Source organism: Corvus hawaiiensis, chromosome 4 (genome assembly GCF_020740725.1).
Source record: "Corvus hawaiiensis isolate bCorHaw1 chromosome 4, bCorHaw1.pri.cur, whole genome shotgun sequence".
Classification (NCBI taxonomy): Eukaryota; Metazoa; Chordata; class Aves; order Passeriformes; family Corvidae; genus Corvus; species Corvus hawaiiensis.
Window position 1 is genome coordinate 41,106,851 of NC_063216.1, and position 16,051 is coordinate 41,122,901.

The 16,051-nt window shown below is 37.3% G+C and overlaps 1 protein-coding gene across 10 annotated transcripts in view; it reads right to left on the reverse strand.

Annotated features, from left to right (window-relative positions):
• The window catches only part of NAV3 (neuron navigator 3), a 531,757-nt gene that overhangs the window by 37,217 nt on the left and 478,489 nt on the right, over nucleotides 1–16,051 (reverse strand). For 8 of the 10 annotated variants that reach the window (XM_048300218.1, XM_048300219.1, XM_048300217.1 and 5 more), the window contains 6 exons: nucleotides 14,511–14,552; nucleotides 12,019–12,179; nucleotides 10,020–10,208; nucleotides 7,712–7,764; nucleotides 3,060–3,083; nucleotides 675–752 (listed from right to left, as the gene is read on the reverse strand). In XM_048300218.1, coding sequence (XP_048156175.1) covers nucleotides 675–752; nucleotides 3,060–3,083; nucleotides 7,712–7,764; nucleotides 10,020–10,208; nucleotides 12,019–12,179; nucleotides 14,511–14,552 — 547 coding nt within the window. The remainder of the gene's footprint in view (nucleotides 1–674; nucleotides 753–3,059; nucleotides 3,084–7,711; nucleotides 7,765–10,019; nucleotides 10,209–12,018; nucleotides 12,180–14,510; nucleotides 14,553–16,051) is intronic. The other 2 variants (XM_048300221.1, XM_048300216.1) reach the window with 1 other exon arrangement.

The following is a 16,051-nucleotide window of genomic DNA, read 5'->3' on the forward strand; positions in this document are numbered from 1 at the left end:
TAGTAACAATAATTATATTCTAAATTGCATTTAAAAATGACAATACTACAGACTGTTCAGTAACTATCCAGTAACTTCACCTGAAACCACAGCAACCAGATAGGATTGTAGCCTGCATTCTGTATCTGGCATTATTTTCAGATAACATGTTCCATAACACATATTACACATGTCAGTTAGAAGGAACACCGGGAAGCTGTCTGTGAAATAGCCCAGTTTTCATTAGTTATAGATCAGCACTGTTGTTGTAGCATATGAATTCTATATATACTTGTACCCTGTGATTGCTTCACACCTGACTGCATTTTGCAGGGTTTGTCTTTGTGAAATGAAACTCTGATGAATTCTATCAGAATATGCAAACCATGCCTTTCTTTGGTTGTGTCTCCTTACTTTTGGCTTTTTTTAATAATTGATTCTGAAAAAAGAGTGAAACTGAACAGGATAGGACTGTCCCCTCCAAATTGTGGAAACTCTTCATTTCCACTGTCCACTTTCCATAAGATTTCTTCTACTTGAAGCTGGGGCAATATAGACATTTAATGAAGTAATTAAATTGAAAAAAAACCCCCAAAATAAATAAATAGTAAAAGTCTCACAAACTATGTGTTGAGTAAGAGCTATTGATAATGTATTCATTGATACCACTTATCATCACAAGCAAAAATACTTACATTTGCTGAAAGTTGAGAAGTAAGGGTAGCAACTTTCTCTTGTGATGCAACCAACTCTCTCCGTAGTTTCTGGATTTGCTAGAGAAACAACAGACTGCTGTCAGTATTTCAGCAATTTTCTTTTGTTGTGGCTATTTTTGTGTTTTCTTGAGAGATCACCAATACGTTTACAATGTCTTAGCTTCACATTTTAATTTCAGAACTATCTAGAAATACGAATTATTAAAAGTTGTCTCTTAGTGTTGCTCCAGCTGTTTTCTAGCACTTAACTGGCGTATGAGCCAGAATTCCAGTTAAGGGAGCACATATGGGCAAATGCTTAATTACTTTGTATGTACTATCCTCTGTTTGCAAGGGAAATGTCATGGGTTTTTACCAAATCCCGTAAGTTCCAAACATATGCTTAGTGCAATCAAGGAGAGCTGCCCTGGATGTGGCCTGAGGTTCTGAAACATGAGTGCACTTGGGTGAGGTTCACTGTGCCTGACTGTAGACATGATGCAACCAACATGTGTTGAATGTCTACATTAGACTAAGATAACGTGAAAAATGTACTCCCACACTGCCTGGCATGAAGAAGGCTTTGATTGCTACCTCAGACACAGACTTTTTTCTTTATGGATGTCTAAAATTTGGTGAGATAAAGTAGTATTTTTGTTTCTCTAACTCATGCTTCCTACAGTCCTTGAAATTCAAATATGCGACCACTTTAAACATTATATAGTATTCAAAAACTTGCTTGCCAACTTAAAAAAAAAAAAAAAAGTAGCTTTAAATGTGCTTGTTGACATGAAAATAAACTTAACTCAAGACTCTTTTATTCTTTAATGAAAAACAGAATCCTTAAGAAAAATATCTGTTTCCATTTCAGCTAGGGTAGATATCTAGCATGGAACTTGCACATCATTTTAAGCTCATTTAACCCTATTTGAAATCTTGCAGGGACTTTTGGGCATTGTACTGAAATCAAGCACAGCATGGAGTTTCACTCTGAAGAGCCTTTCATACTCAGACATAAAAGAAATTTTTCCAGACTAGAGAAGTAAAATGGGTAAAAGCAGCTTAGGAAGGGGAACATGTACCAGTCACTAGTAAAGACTATTGTAGTACTTCAGTTTTATGACTTCCATGAAAACCAGCAAGGAATATTGCACAAGCTTTAAGAATGAACAAGTTCCTGTACTTCTGTAACACAACAATACCTCAGTCATTTACACTAGCTCAGGGCAACAGGGGCAGATTATTGAGCTGTTCTCCATCCTGGACTGACCCTTTTATTTTTCCAAGTTTTCTCTTTCGTTTTCAAATGAAATTATTTAACATTCCAGCTTAAGCTGACTTTCATCATGTTCTTGCAACTACACAAGGTAGATCTCATGAAGTGCTGTTCAACATCTGTAAGAGCATCACAAGCAGACCCAGATACTGAGAAAACATCATGTAGAAACACACCGGAAAGAAATGTTGTTTCACCTCTACATACTGCCCTATATAAAAGGCAATAAAGTGAGGAATTGTAATTTACACTACTGAGTTATGGCATGCCTCTTTAGTTCCTTTGCTTTAGGAGATGTGATCTTAGATGAAATTATATTGAAATATACTGCAGCAAGGAGGGAAGGATATGTTTATTTGTTCAATTTCCTCAAAATATCTTTTTGTTGACTTTGATTAAAATAGTAAAAATAGGAGCCGCATAAATGCAGGACTTGGAAGGCACGTAGCTCTGTGAAGTGGAAATGCACCCCTTGGTGCTGTATTTTATTGCTGCTACACTTTGGTGCCCTCTTAATACAACCTGGACTTCATTTTGAGAAAGTCTGTAATTGTATCCAGATGCTGACCCAGGCTTGTCACCCATTCTTATACACTGTGAGGAGAAAGAACTATTTTCCATGTCAAATTTGATTTATATATGAAATCAATCTGCATTGCTCTGAAATCCATCAAAGTGGTCAGTTTCAGAAATTTAATATAATGCAAAATGTGAGGGAGAGAAGTTCAAAGCAATCATTTGAAGTATTTTTCCTCCTGAAAGGCAGCACCTTACCTCGAATTGCACAATCCCTTAGATCCTGCACAGAGTGGTATTAAGTCTGAAATCAGACCTATCACAACTCCTCCACTCAATGCCCAGTTCTCACTGATTCTTTTCATCTCTTCAGAATGGCAGCAAGGAGGCTTTCTTCAGAACAATGCTAAGAAAACACCTTCTAGTACTCTAAAAGCTGCACCAGGTTCTCACCAATACTTCTTAAAAGGTGATGCAAAGACACAGGGTGTATTTTCCCCACCAACCAGGCAGTTTAGCCATAGCAGGTAAACAATAAACTATACAATAACGTAAAGCAATACATAAGCATAAAAATGAAGAAAAGTTCTTACCTCTGAATGTGCCTTTTCTTCTGCCTGGAAAAAAACAAAGAAGAAATGGCTTAGAATCAGTGTGCAACATAATTGCAGTAACAGAATACAAAAGCCAGCTACACTGAAGTGAAATGAATAGCTTCATGCATCCATTACATTTAAGGAAGGTATCCAGTAAAAACAATAAATGGAATTCTTTTCAACTTACTTGGCAAGGCTCCAGCTGAAACCCCAAAGAGCCTGCCAGCATACTGACAAAATGAAACAGTGGAGAAAGGGAGAGCAGGACCAGAACTGCAGAAACTGCAGCTGCATTTCTAAGATACAAACAAAAATTTACTATGCTCTCACTGCACGGCCCTTATTAGTCTGACATAGCACACTTTTATGCTGCAATGATTATTAGGGCTCCTGGATTTCTATTTGTTCTACTGCATACCAAGAGATAGTCCTAATAAGATAGTAAGTAATCCCTGATAAGAGCAGTTGACAGCATACCTGTAAAAAATACACTGAGGAAGGTGAGGGGAACTTGCATTTTAATGTAATTTATTCCATAAAGACTACTGACCAAAATATTAAGGGCTATCAAGGCATGTTAAAGTTTTCAATTAAACTTGCTAATATTATTTAATAATTTTAGATATTTTCCAAATTGTAACATATTGTGTCATATATTGAAGCTTTTCACTCAGCAGCCTTTTTCAACAAGCTAAGAAACGAAACCATTGCACGGCAAACCTTTGAAAGTCATTCAATTTCTAAGCATTGGATTAGTACTATTCAGGAGACATTTGGTGGACAGAGAGATCTTGCTTCAGTGGGATTCTAATGGGAAAGAATGGCATGCCATGAGAAAAGAACCCTTTCATAACACAAAATGAGTCAGTTAATGTACTGGAAATCAATCCACCCCATGATCTGAGGTGGCCCAAGTTCAGAGAAGCAGTCTAACATTATCTGCAAGAGAAGAAAGCAGTAAAAGGAAAATGCAGGTAGAAGAATTATCTATAAATAACACTAGAAACACTAAGAAAACCCAAGGTAAGGGCTCTTCAGAGGATTCTTTGGCATCAGACATTCTGTGTTATTCTGTTATTCTGTGTTATTACAAATTAGTATAGCTGATTTTGAGCCTCTATTAGGTACTAATTTTTGGCTTTTAGGATTTTAATAATTTATAACAGAAATGGTTTTTTTTCCTTTATCTTGTGTAAGGGAGAAGACTTCTGGAAAATGCCTCTTCCCATACATGCTTATCTGTTAGCAGTCCCTAAACAGACTGTGATGCTGTGATATTTACCTTGGCAACACTTGGAAATGCTTTTGGCTGAAACTACTGCAATACGTGATACATCCACACTACATAAGGATGATTTAGTATAATGACTTTTTTTTCCCAGCACTGACATGACCCACATACTGTAACACACTAACTTTCTCATCTATTTTTGCAAAAAGGTGATCTGCCTATAGAAAAAACCAATATGTTCTACTCCCACTATTGTTACATCAAATATATAGTGCATGGAAAATCACAAAGGGATTGAGGATGACAATATCCCCTTATGATTTCTTCTGTGACAACAAAAGGAAAAAATTAGGGTTGGTGACTTTTTCCTAAAACTACCATGTGGCAACATGGTGCTTGTCCTTAGACCAACCAAACCTGCTGATAAAGGCATTGCTATATGTTGTTACCAGACAACTCCCTCAATGCACAAGGAAGTGCTGCTGCTCTCCCTGAGTTCAGAAAGGTGGCTCCCACAAGTGAGATTTTGTGGGCAGTGAAGGAAGTAGATGAATGAGAAAAAACAGGATTCTGGACATACTATTAGCTTAAAAAATAAAATCTGACCATCAAATACATCTGAGCAGTTTTTACTTAAGTTCATGCTGACACCATTGTAACCCAGGACTCAGCCATTGTTCCAATAGGCTCTAAAAGGAAAAAATCCTTTTTCTCACTCTACTTCTCCATCGTATGCATGCACCCCATCCTTGCAAGGATGATTTTTTCTTTTTTTTGAAGCCTTAGAATGTTAAGGTACAAATGACACGTCCTTACACAGCCCCTCTGAGCGTGGTTTAGCACAATCAATGAAGCCTATGGAGTCAAAGTGTAGCTAATGCTGAGAGTCAGTGTGAGAAATTGGCAATTAACTAAATATGTGAAAATTTAATTGTTTCACCTACTGAGCAAGGAGGAGATTAAAACAGGAGACAACCTATTATAATTTTTTCAATTACTCAGAGAGCTAAATGTAGTCACTAGCAAAACTCAATCAATTTACTACATCTGCTTACATGGCATATGTTTCTGTGAAACAAAATGGATGTCTCTGTACATGCATATCTCTACAAGCTAGATTCCCAGTCTATGCAAGTTAAGTCCTGAATACCCAAATCCAAGTCAAGAAGAAAGGCAATATATACAGAAAATAGTAGTGAATGAAGAACTTCTGTGTCATTGTATTATTCAATGGCAGAAAATAAGGAAATGTCTTCTGAATCTCATATTCTAATTCCCAAAGAAACAATCTTCAGAGAATAATTTGAAGATTTTCAAGTATCCTCTGGTAATTATACATAAAGGTCTTGATCTTTATTTAGTACTTTGTCTGAATTTCACCAGTGATTAGGCCACAGAAAACCACTAGCACTAAGGTTTAAGAAAATGCTCAAGAAATCTGATAAATACATTTGATTGAGATACCCTTGTGAGGCTATCCCATTGCTCTCTTCATTCAGCTGATGTGATACTGAGTGTTAAACTTTTCATGTTTCTATACTCCAGTTGTGCATCATCTTTTGATTAATTGTTGCAAAGTTTAAACTTTTTTCACAGAGGGATCAAGCGGAAGAAATTCAGAATAAAAATCTTTCCGAAAAGTCAATCCTAGTAATTTTGTGATACTAATTTCTTTATGGCCCTTTGCAGATTTTTCTGCAACTTCCATTATCTTGCCTACATAATCCATTACTTAAGGAGTGGGGCTCAGCTGCAGTGTGAATTCACAGTCAGAAGACATCATAGTATGAACCTGGGTAAACAGTTTAAACTTTGTGCAGAAAAAATACTATTCTTTACTATCATGGGGTTTAGTTACTATTTCCAAGATACTCTGTTGAAAGATAACAGGTTATATAAATAGTAAGTAATTGCTACATTACACAATATCAGAGCACAGGTATTTCAGACTTACTGGGTGCTGAAGGCACCCCATGTCACTTTATAAACTTATTTTTTTCATCTATCAGTTTCATAACGTTCTTCTAAAATTTTACATTAAAGCTTGAATTATATTTTTTGACACACCTTCCCATGCAAACTGATCATAGTGTCTCATAGACAGGGAAATAGTTCTGAAGATTTTTTCAACCACCAAAACATAAGTGAGAAGCTTAACTCTGAACGTTAGTCACGCCTCATGTGCAGCAGTCTGTAGATACATTCTACACCTCCCACCTTCCCTCCCCTCCCCCTCTTCCAAATAATTCAGGACCGGTCTGGGCTGGAATGACTTGCAACTTGCACTTTAAGGCCTGTAAAAACCTAAGGCATGTGTATCTGATGTTTTAGATATGCCCTTGTATGAACCTTTTTATGATTAAACAGAACTTTGAGAGGCAGGACTGTGCATGGATGCAGCATACGTTTCAAGCTAACACGAGTTTAGCATTGAGACAGAGCTACCATGTGCTACAGATGCATCAAACTGCATGGGCTTGGTATTCCTAGGCAAGAACTAGTGCTGGCTGCGGGTAGAGCAGTCCACCTGTGGAGTGTCAGCTGACACTATTCAACACCTGGACATATGGAGAGGGCATGGACTGCTCATGAATGCCTGGGATGAAAGCAGGTAAGTGGGCTGCTCTCCTGTGAAAAGGGGCTACTGCAGCGTGTAATTGTAGTTAGTGAGGAGATTGCAAAGCAACTGTTGTGTGTCAGCAAGGGAATGTCCAAACATGTTTAACTGCTCCCCTATGGGTGATTTCTTATCAGTAGAACAACCGAAGAAATAAATTATGCAAAATATATTACAAAAACCCCATAAGTTAAAAAAACCCTCAAGAAACAACAATAAAATAGGGGAAAAAAATCAAACCCAGAACAACTTCTGGAGATAGAAACAAATATTATTTGATCTAATTAATGTAAGACTAAAATTTTATAAAGTTATTCTTCTCTTTGTAAATAACATCTAAATGCTGTCACTTGAGAGAAAAATCAGTAGACAGTTAAACTGCAAATTGTATCTCCCTTACCCTAAAGCAATCTTGTGGTTTTCAAGAAGTTTACCTCAAGCAGTGCCAGGATATAAATACTCTTCTAAATTGTGCACTAGCTGAAAGTAAGTAAATGCCTCTAAATGGTCAACTACAATAGCATAATGATCCCCACAAAAGAGACACTCTTAGACCATTACCTTCTTTTTAGCTTTCAAAATGTATACTGGGTGATTTCAAACAGTTACAAGCAATTCACATAAAAAGATGAAAATACTGTTTTCTAAAATATCATGCAGTAGTACAAAGCTGAAAATAAATATTCCTACTTTATTGCAGTAAAGTTCTAATTCTTCTGGATCTCAAAGTATTGAATTTTTCATGAACAATGAACAAGAACAGAGGCAAGCAGAACTTTTTTCTACAATGTCAATACTCACCGTGGAGTAGAGAGAGGATGTGCTGGAGACAAGTGATAATGAGGACCCGTGTACTTCAAAAAAAGGAAAATAAGATGAAATATTGATGAAAGCATAAAACTTCCCCCATGTAGCTCAATAAGTAAACAGATTTTTAAGATGAGAACCAATTTTCCACAAAGAGCAATTATGAGTTATCAGTATAGAATAGCTATTGATAGATATCCCTGCATTTAGAAAGATTGTCCTATACAGAAAAAACATTTTCCTGTATATGGGGCAGGTGAGTGAGCCAATGACATTTCTTATTATTATCAGCAAACCAAGCAGCCCTTTTGTTGCTTTGACAAGAAATCACTTGATAAATACACTCTTTAGAAAAACCAGAAATCGAGCTGTTTATACACCAGCCCTAAGCTGAGCAAATGATTTTAGTAAGAGACTATGCTTAGGAAAACAGTTCACATTCCGTGGGGTGAGCTCCCAAGTTTTTCTCAGCAATGCTGACCTGTGTAGTTGTAGTCCATGGGAAGTGGTAACTGTGAGATGTAGTGCCATATTTCCCCTAATTCTCAGTGGAGTCAACGTCAAGAGCATCGAGTGAATGTTGCAGGGCTGCACTTTAAGAAATGGGGTTCCTGGCCTATCTGGAAATGGCAAATGAAGACTAAAACTGTAAAAAAATTGCCCCTTTCTGCTCCTGAGGAAGGCTATACCCACAGATAATTTTAAAGAAGATAATTTATTTCATTACCTCTCTTTATTTTTGTTTCACGGGAAGTTTTTTGGATATTTATAATCTGCCAGGGTCTGGTAAAAAAATTATTTTGCTTTAATAGCTACCTGGCATCAGTATGCAAAATCCAGGCACTACAAGAATACTTGCATTAGCCAAATGGACTTTAAATCTAGTTTAGTATTCTTAGAGATGTGGTACACTGACAATTGAAATTCAGCGTCTTCCAAAGTATGTTTGGTTTTCAGTCTCTGGTTTAAATGCCTCAGCTAAACTCCAATTCTGCATTCATACACAGTGGCTCTATGCATTACCTCACTTGTTTCACTTTACCCTTCCTCCGAGCTCCTATCTTAAAATACATTTGACCTTCTAACAGCATCATTCCATGTTAATCTCTAATGACTGTAAACTGCTGAAAACTGTTTATTACTGCTGCATTGACTTTCATTTACTCAGGTTGATCAGGTTATCCACTCCAGCTGGATATGAAACATAACCAATGGAAAAGCTTTCATTAAAGCCACTGGTGACCCATTACTGAAATTCTACATTTAACACCCCTTTTTCTATGCATAACTTTGCTTTATTTTCTCTATTATTCTTCCAGTGTTTCCTTTGATAATTCTGTTCCTCAGCAAAGAGTCTGTAGCCAGCTCTGTCCTTGAATTATGTGATTTTCTTCTGTGCAGCCAGCCATCTGTGCTGACATCTCACAGCTTGAGTTGTCCTGCACCCTACTGCTAGTATTACATACCCAGATGTCTGCCTGATATATCATCTAAAATACAGTAAAAGGAATCAAAAAGTATAAGTATTATTTTGTCTGTTGTTTTATATAGGACTTTTATTTCCCCCCTTTTATATCATAACTGTGAGCTTTGGGAATAAGGCAAGACTTTTTTTATTTGCCTATTATAAAGATAATTTATATTGTCATCACTTAGCAGTAAAGAAGATGTTATAGAATGAATTCCATGGAATTTCAGTTGTCTTTTTTTGTTTAATTAAAGGGTGTAAGAACTTTTCACTCATAGGAATTCTTCAAATAATCAGATTTACCAGAAATGTTAGTCAGAAGAAAATGTTACAGTTGGGAGTTGTCAGGGGCTCTGTAGATGTAAAAGAGAAAAACCCAAAACCAAACCAAAAGATATTCACCAAGTTCCAGATGTTGCAGAGAGCATTAAAAGAAGCAGACAGTAATAATCCACATAAAGTACTGAGCTCAGTTTAAATTACAGAATTTAAATACAGAAATTCATGATGTTTGCTATAGGAAGCTGTAGGAAAGTGGGAGGATGAAATTACTACAAAAGAAAGGAGATGCTAAGTAGCACTGGTGTTTGGGGAAAAAAAAGAAAGCACATGTATGGGATACACAGCATTGCATATTACTGAGTGAAAGGAATATCTTCCATGTTTTAGGATGTGGAAGACTTGGGAGTGCAACTCAACAGGATTAATAAAACTTCACAGAATCATTTAAGTTTCTGTGGTGCGGGGTGCAGAAGAAATATTTTAAAATTTTACTATGCTTTGGACATCTATTTTGGGGCATGTTTGCTGATCTAAGTAGTTCCTCAGTCTTACCTTCTTCCATGCTGTCCCTGAATGAACCTGAATGACTGATCGCTCGTGGTCTCTCCTCCAAGGATGTAGCACTACCACACAGTTGGGAGTCATCATAGAGATCAAAGGAAGTGTCCTGTGCAGGGATGCTGTTTGAACGCATCATGCTGGGTCCAGGAAGGTTAAACTGTGATAGGTTGGTTGGACTCACTGGAATACAAAGCTTTATTAATGAAGCACATTTCCATTAAGTGAATTTTGGTTCTTCATAAAATTGTAATGTAGGACTAGCATGGTTAGGTGGACTTCATGCTGTTGAGGAAATGAAATGCTTTTATTCCTACATTTAAAGCCACAACAAAAAGGTGAAGCAGATGGCCTCAAAGGAGCTGGATGAGATTAATCCTGTAAAACAATGTCTGAACACCCTTTGGCAGCCCAAGACAGAAAATCAAGGGAGGAGATTCAAAAGTTAAAAAGGAATAAGAGGACCTAAGTATTTTTATAAGCAGCTCTTCTAATTAATCAGTATCTGTATTTTATTGTTATGTATCTGTATTACTGGTGACTGTTAAGACCAAAGTTTATTTCCATATGCAAGACATTTATCCTTTGATTTTCAGGAGCACCTACCACCATATTAGGTTAAAAATTCCTGCACAGGCCTCAGTGGAATCTCATCGTAATAAACAGGTGTAGTCAGTCATGGTTGAAATCAAGAACAGCATTGATGAACCTATTTTAAGCTTTTGCAAAGTTTTTTGCCAGTAGGAAGGAAAGCCGGGCTGTGGTTCCCCTGGACTACAAAATCTCAATGCCTAGAAAAAAAAGCTGTCTAGCCAAATTCAGCCTCAGTGTTTGGACTTTTATTTTAGATCGTGCAAGATGTTCTCTAAATTATAAACTACCAGACCACCTGTGTTGTGACAGCAAATTATTCCACAGGGCTACGAAAATGTAAAAAAGGAAAGGACAATGAAAAAAAAAATTAAACTCCATGATCTTATTGCTCTCTATTGTGAGTTCACAAGAACTATGAACAAAAATAAAAGGAGATAATTGTAAGCAGAAAATAATATAGTGGAAAACCACTGCTAACAAAGAGCTGTATCTAAAACTACAGGAGGAAAATTCAAAGCAGTGGCTTGTTTAGCCAGGATCCAATTTCATTTTTAAGAGTATTTTAGTCCAACTTCTATTCCCGTGTGTAATAAAGACCAACATGTGTATGTCTGATCAAATTTCTTTTGAGTGATCATAGCCTATAGATGCCATAAGTTGCGACAGAGTGATGGAAGCGTTAATGCTTTAAAGGATGTTACTAATTCCTCAGTAAGGCTCTAAACCATATAAAGCTCATTGTGAACCTAGGTATGTGTCAAGTGCAGTGCAGGTAAGTGGTTTCTATTCAGCATTTAAGAAAAAAATAAAATTATCAAAAAAACCAAACTTGTGTTGGATTAATTTGAAACAAGATTCAGAATAATGAAATCTAAACCTTGGCCTGTAATCAAATAAAACTGCAACGTGACTCACATCCCAAAATACTATACTGCATTCAAGATTAGGATTTAGGTTGGGCCCAGTGCAGTTACAGCCAGGTCCAGCTACCGAAACACATTAAAAAGGTCTATCTCAAAGCAAACCTGTATGTAGAAAAAATGCAATGCTTAGTTTCTGACATTCACTAAAATCACTGGAAAGAATCTTACTGACTGTGAAATCTAAAAGATAAGTAGCTTTGAATTAGAAGCTAATTTCCAGCTCTACCTCCCATTTTTTTCTCCTTGGCCAAGTCATAAAGAATCTGTGATTTTTTTTCTCTGTGCAAAATATGTGGTGCCTTGGCCCACTGCATTAACAACACTGTTGAGTTTCCCCTCATTAGTGCGATAACACAATATGGTGATGAAGATGTTAAAAATAAACTACCTAGTCTGGCAGACTAAGAAATATGTACAGTTGAATTTTGTGGTTCTATTATAGAAGGGGAGAAACAGTGAAGGGAAACAGCATTTACCGAGGTTGGAAAAGTGGTATTTTCCAGTTGCAGATGAAGACATAGCTGAAGGAGAAACAAGCGGAGACTGACTGCCAGTGTCCTGCAGGCCTCCAGTTGAATGGGAGCGTAGCCATTCCTTGCCTTCCTCCTGACTTGTCTGCCGGGATGATGGTGTATATCTGAAAAACCACAGCTGACATGCTCAAGACAATGACAAGGTGATGTCTTGGAAAGAAATAGCTGTCACATAAACACCCTTCACCAGTTAGATAGAACAAATCCCTTGGAAAACATCAAGGCTAGTCAAGTGATTGTCACCAGAGATTTTAACAAGGCACAATTTACCACTGGGTTACAACAGAAAATGTACAGGACTTGAACCCCCTTTACTCTTCATCCCCCTCCCCAGAACAGCATTCCCTTCTTTGGAAGAGATGGAATGATAAACCATAGCAGACAGACAACTGAGCTGACAGAAAAGGACTTCAAAGCTATAGGAAGTGTACAGGCTGATGCAAAAGCTTGGAAGCTGTATGATTAGGATGGGGAATGGACAGAATAGAAGCCAAGAAATGTTAGTAGCCACTTACGAAATGACATCTGTCACAGATCATGTGGGCAATTGATTAGATGACAGGAGTGAAACAGATCAACAACTCTGAAAAAGGAGTTTGCATTGGTAACGACAGCTAGTCATAGTAATATGGTCATGGTCTGCTACTCTGAATGCTACCTGGCATTGTGTCTGGCCCCAAACTGAGGGGAGGAAAAGGGACAGGAAAAATACACAATTATCAGAAACAAGTTCTCTGGAAGGAAGAAGTTTGGCAATCAAATAATTCATCAACTGCTTCCTATGGTAAACCAATAAAACAAGCTCAATGTGACATGTGGGCTGAGGGAGAACTGGTAACTCACTGGTCCAGCCTCTCTTGGCTGAGCTGGAAGAAGGGCAATTCTGGCAGTGATTAAACATTAGTATGTGCAGGTGGTGTGGGTCTTAATCAAGAGATTTTTTTTCAGCAATGTCTGCAATAGCCTGCTTCATTCAATCTCCTGCTGAGAAATGAGCACCTTCTTCACTACTGTCATGAGCCATCAGTGTTCCCCAAAACAGCAGAGCAGAAAGGGCTTTTGATATTCTGGCTTCAGGCTTGTGAGGCACAAGTGTTTCTGCTTAGAGAGAAGATTAAATGAACATGTAAATTCTTCTGTTGTGCTTGGGGTTTTGTACAATATTTTACAGCAGTAAACTATCTTGTCCTTATTAAATATTTACTTCCTTTCACCTTTCAAAAAGGCAGCTATGATCTTTGCCTATAAATGTGGTAGAGAACGGAGTTACTGAATGGTTATCAGATTGGAAGGATGACAAAATGAGAATTCAGGATCTGAGTTTTGGACAAGGATCTCTGCACATTAAATCAAACTGACTTTTTTTTCTGGCCTAACTGATCATTCTTATATGCCTATAAGCAGTTTTCCCACTCCAGTTCACTTTCAGCTTTCAGCCACCATTACAGTTGTTTATCCACAAACCTCGATCATCCCATTGTGTCTTTGTAGGGTCCACATTATGCCTTTAATGTCTTCCACCTCTTTCGTTCTCTCCAAATCCAAAGTGACTGTTTTGCAATAGTAGGAAATTTGACTAAATTCTTTTTAAGGAACAACTAGTGCAAAAGGTGCTTTTTAGTGACAACAGTTTAGCACTATCTTAAAATTTCATAAATATTTATTCATAACTCATGAGATTTAACTGTGTCATTTCAGTTATTGGAAAGCTGCAGTGTGTCTGTGTGCATGCACATATATCCTTTCTCGCCAAATCTTTTTCCTGGACTGGGGAGATGGGCTTCCACACCTGATGAGACCAGCCAGGTTTCCTGTATGATCCACTCTTTAACCATGGAGGAGAGAAGAGGGTGGATAAATTCTGTTTTCTGTGATGAAGACAGAATTTAGTGAAGAGTTAGTAGCAAAGGTGGACTCAGTATTGCTGGATAAGGACCAAGAATACTGTCTGGAGCAGGACTCATTTCATACTTACAAACCTTGGATAACAAAATTAGTATTTTCTAGCCCTACCCTTTAATAGCCCTCCAGTTCAAATTGCATGACTCTTCGCATGAGTTCAAGTCAGATCCACCCCTAAACCTTGTTCTTCTCCATAATGTTTTCTATAATTAGTCCTATTGAATTGCATAAATATCTTGTTCTGTCTCTTTTAGCTCTCCAGGATTCAATGCCTTTTAAGATTCATTGCATAAGGAAATGATCCTTAAAAGTATTTACTTTCCATGATATATCTTGAAAGAAAATGTATTCCTGAGGCAGATGTGGAAAGAAAAAGTCCATTGTTAAAATTTACATTTTCTGGTTTGAATCTAAATTCCAAGAACTCTGTTGCAAACAGGATCAACAGAAGAATAAAGAAAAGTAAAGGCAGTGTAGAAAAGGTTACAGGAAAAGAGAGAAGCAGCAGTCATGCTCAAAAAATATATATATACCTTAATCCCTTTTTGGGTAGTGTATTTCTGTCAAGCTGCATGCTGTTAAAACAAAAAAAATCCCTAAGGACATACAGTAAACAGGACTGTTCAGAATAACAAATTTTAAAGCTTTAGGTTTGTGTGCATAACAGAAGGTCATTTAATGCTTTTTAATATAACTTTCATGATAAATCCCTTACTCATTTGGAGGGAACAACAGGACATGGACTGCTGGAGATTCATTTTTCATCTAGACATGCTCTGGGCTGGGTCAATAGTAATTTGGAGACTGTCCAGGTCAGAAAGAAGTGCTTCTTTACCATTTCTAACTTTCCTACAGCTTTGCTCTGCAATCTGTGTGAGAATCATATGGTCACAGTATGAATCTTTATTTTTCACGGTTGCCTATGATAAGCCAATAGATTTCCAAAAGGAATGAAGGTTGTGGCACCTGCTAAGAGGCAGCATGGCCTTGCCAGAAGCCAAATGACATCTCTGTGTGTAGAAATATGTGCTAAACATACAGACTCTTGACTTTCTGTTGTTGAGGGTCTCACATAGTAAGGCGATGGTGGGGACAATGAAAAGTGGCACCAGAGCAATGCTGTTCTATATTCTTGCACATATAGTGTCAGAGTGGCTGATTACCCAAAAACTATGGCTGGAGTTTTCCTTATTTAAACTCCATCACTAGAAGGGCACCCACTAGCCTTCCTTCCAAGTGTTACTTGGGAATTTCACCATAAGGTCTTGGAAAATCAGTCTCTGCCTGGTGTGAGTTGAATTGGTTACCATCAAGTAAGTATTGCAAAGTTTTCTCCCTTTAGTACATAACTTAGTGTCACCATATGGATTAAATGGCAAAATGGCTTTTGAAAGCTTCTGTATTACATATCATAATCACACCTCTGAGAGCAGCAGTAACTTAGGACCCTTGCTACCCAAGAAATACCCTTATTAAAGGTGTTTCCTATCGTGCTGGGGATGATGGGAGTCCTACTGTCATGTATCCTTGATCCAAGTAGATAAAGGCAGTGAAAACACTGTTGACATGGACAATACATTACTATCAGGGCTTGGACTAATGGGAAGCAAACTCTTCTTACCACCAGGAAGTTTTATAGACAATTTCACTAGTTTAATAAAGAGCCTTGTTCTGCATGCGGAGAAAGCAAATGGAAGGAGAAAATTAGCAGGATTTCAGCACAGGTCCAGTTATCATGGTCCATGTGAGAGTAGTCCCATGTCAGACAGAGAACTGCATTTTCAGCATTTTGCTCCCAACATAGCTAACAGGACCAAGAATGGTTGGCAAAAAACAAACATAAATTTGAATGAATGATTCATTTTTTTTCTTCAGAGAGAAAAACGGGGCCATGATGTTCTTTTATGTACTTGTATGCACCTCTAAATTTCAAGATGAATAAACATGATCGTAACACCAGTTTCTTATGCAAACACTTAAAAATCTGTATGAACTATGTATTTTCCAATATTACTTTAACTTGGAGATATATGTATTTTAAAGTAATCTATAGCACATTATATAAAAATAAAGG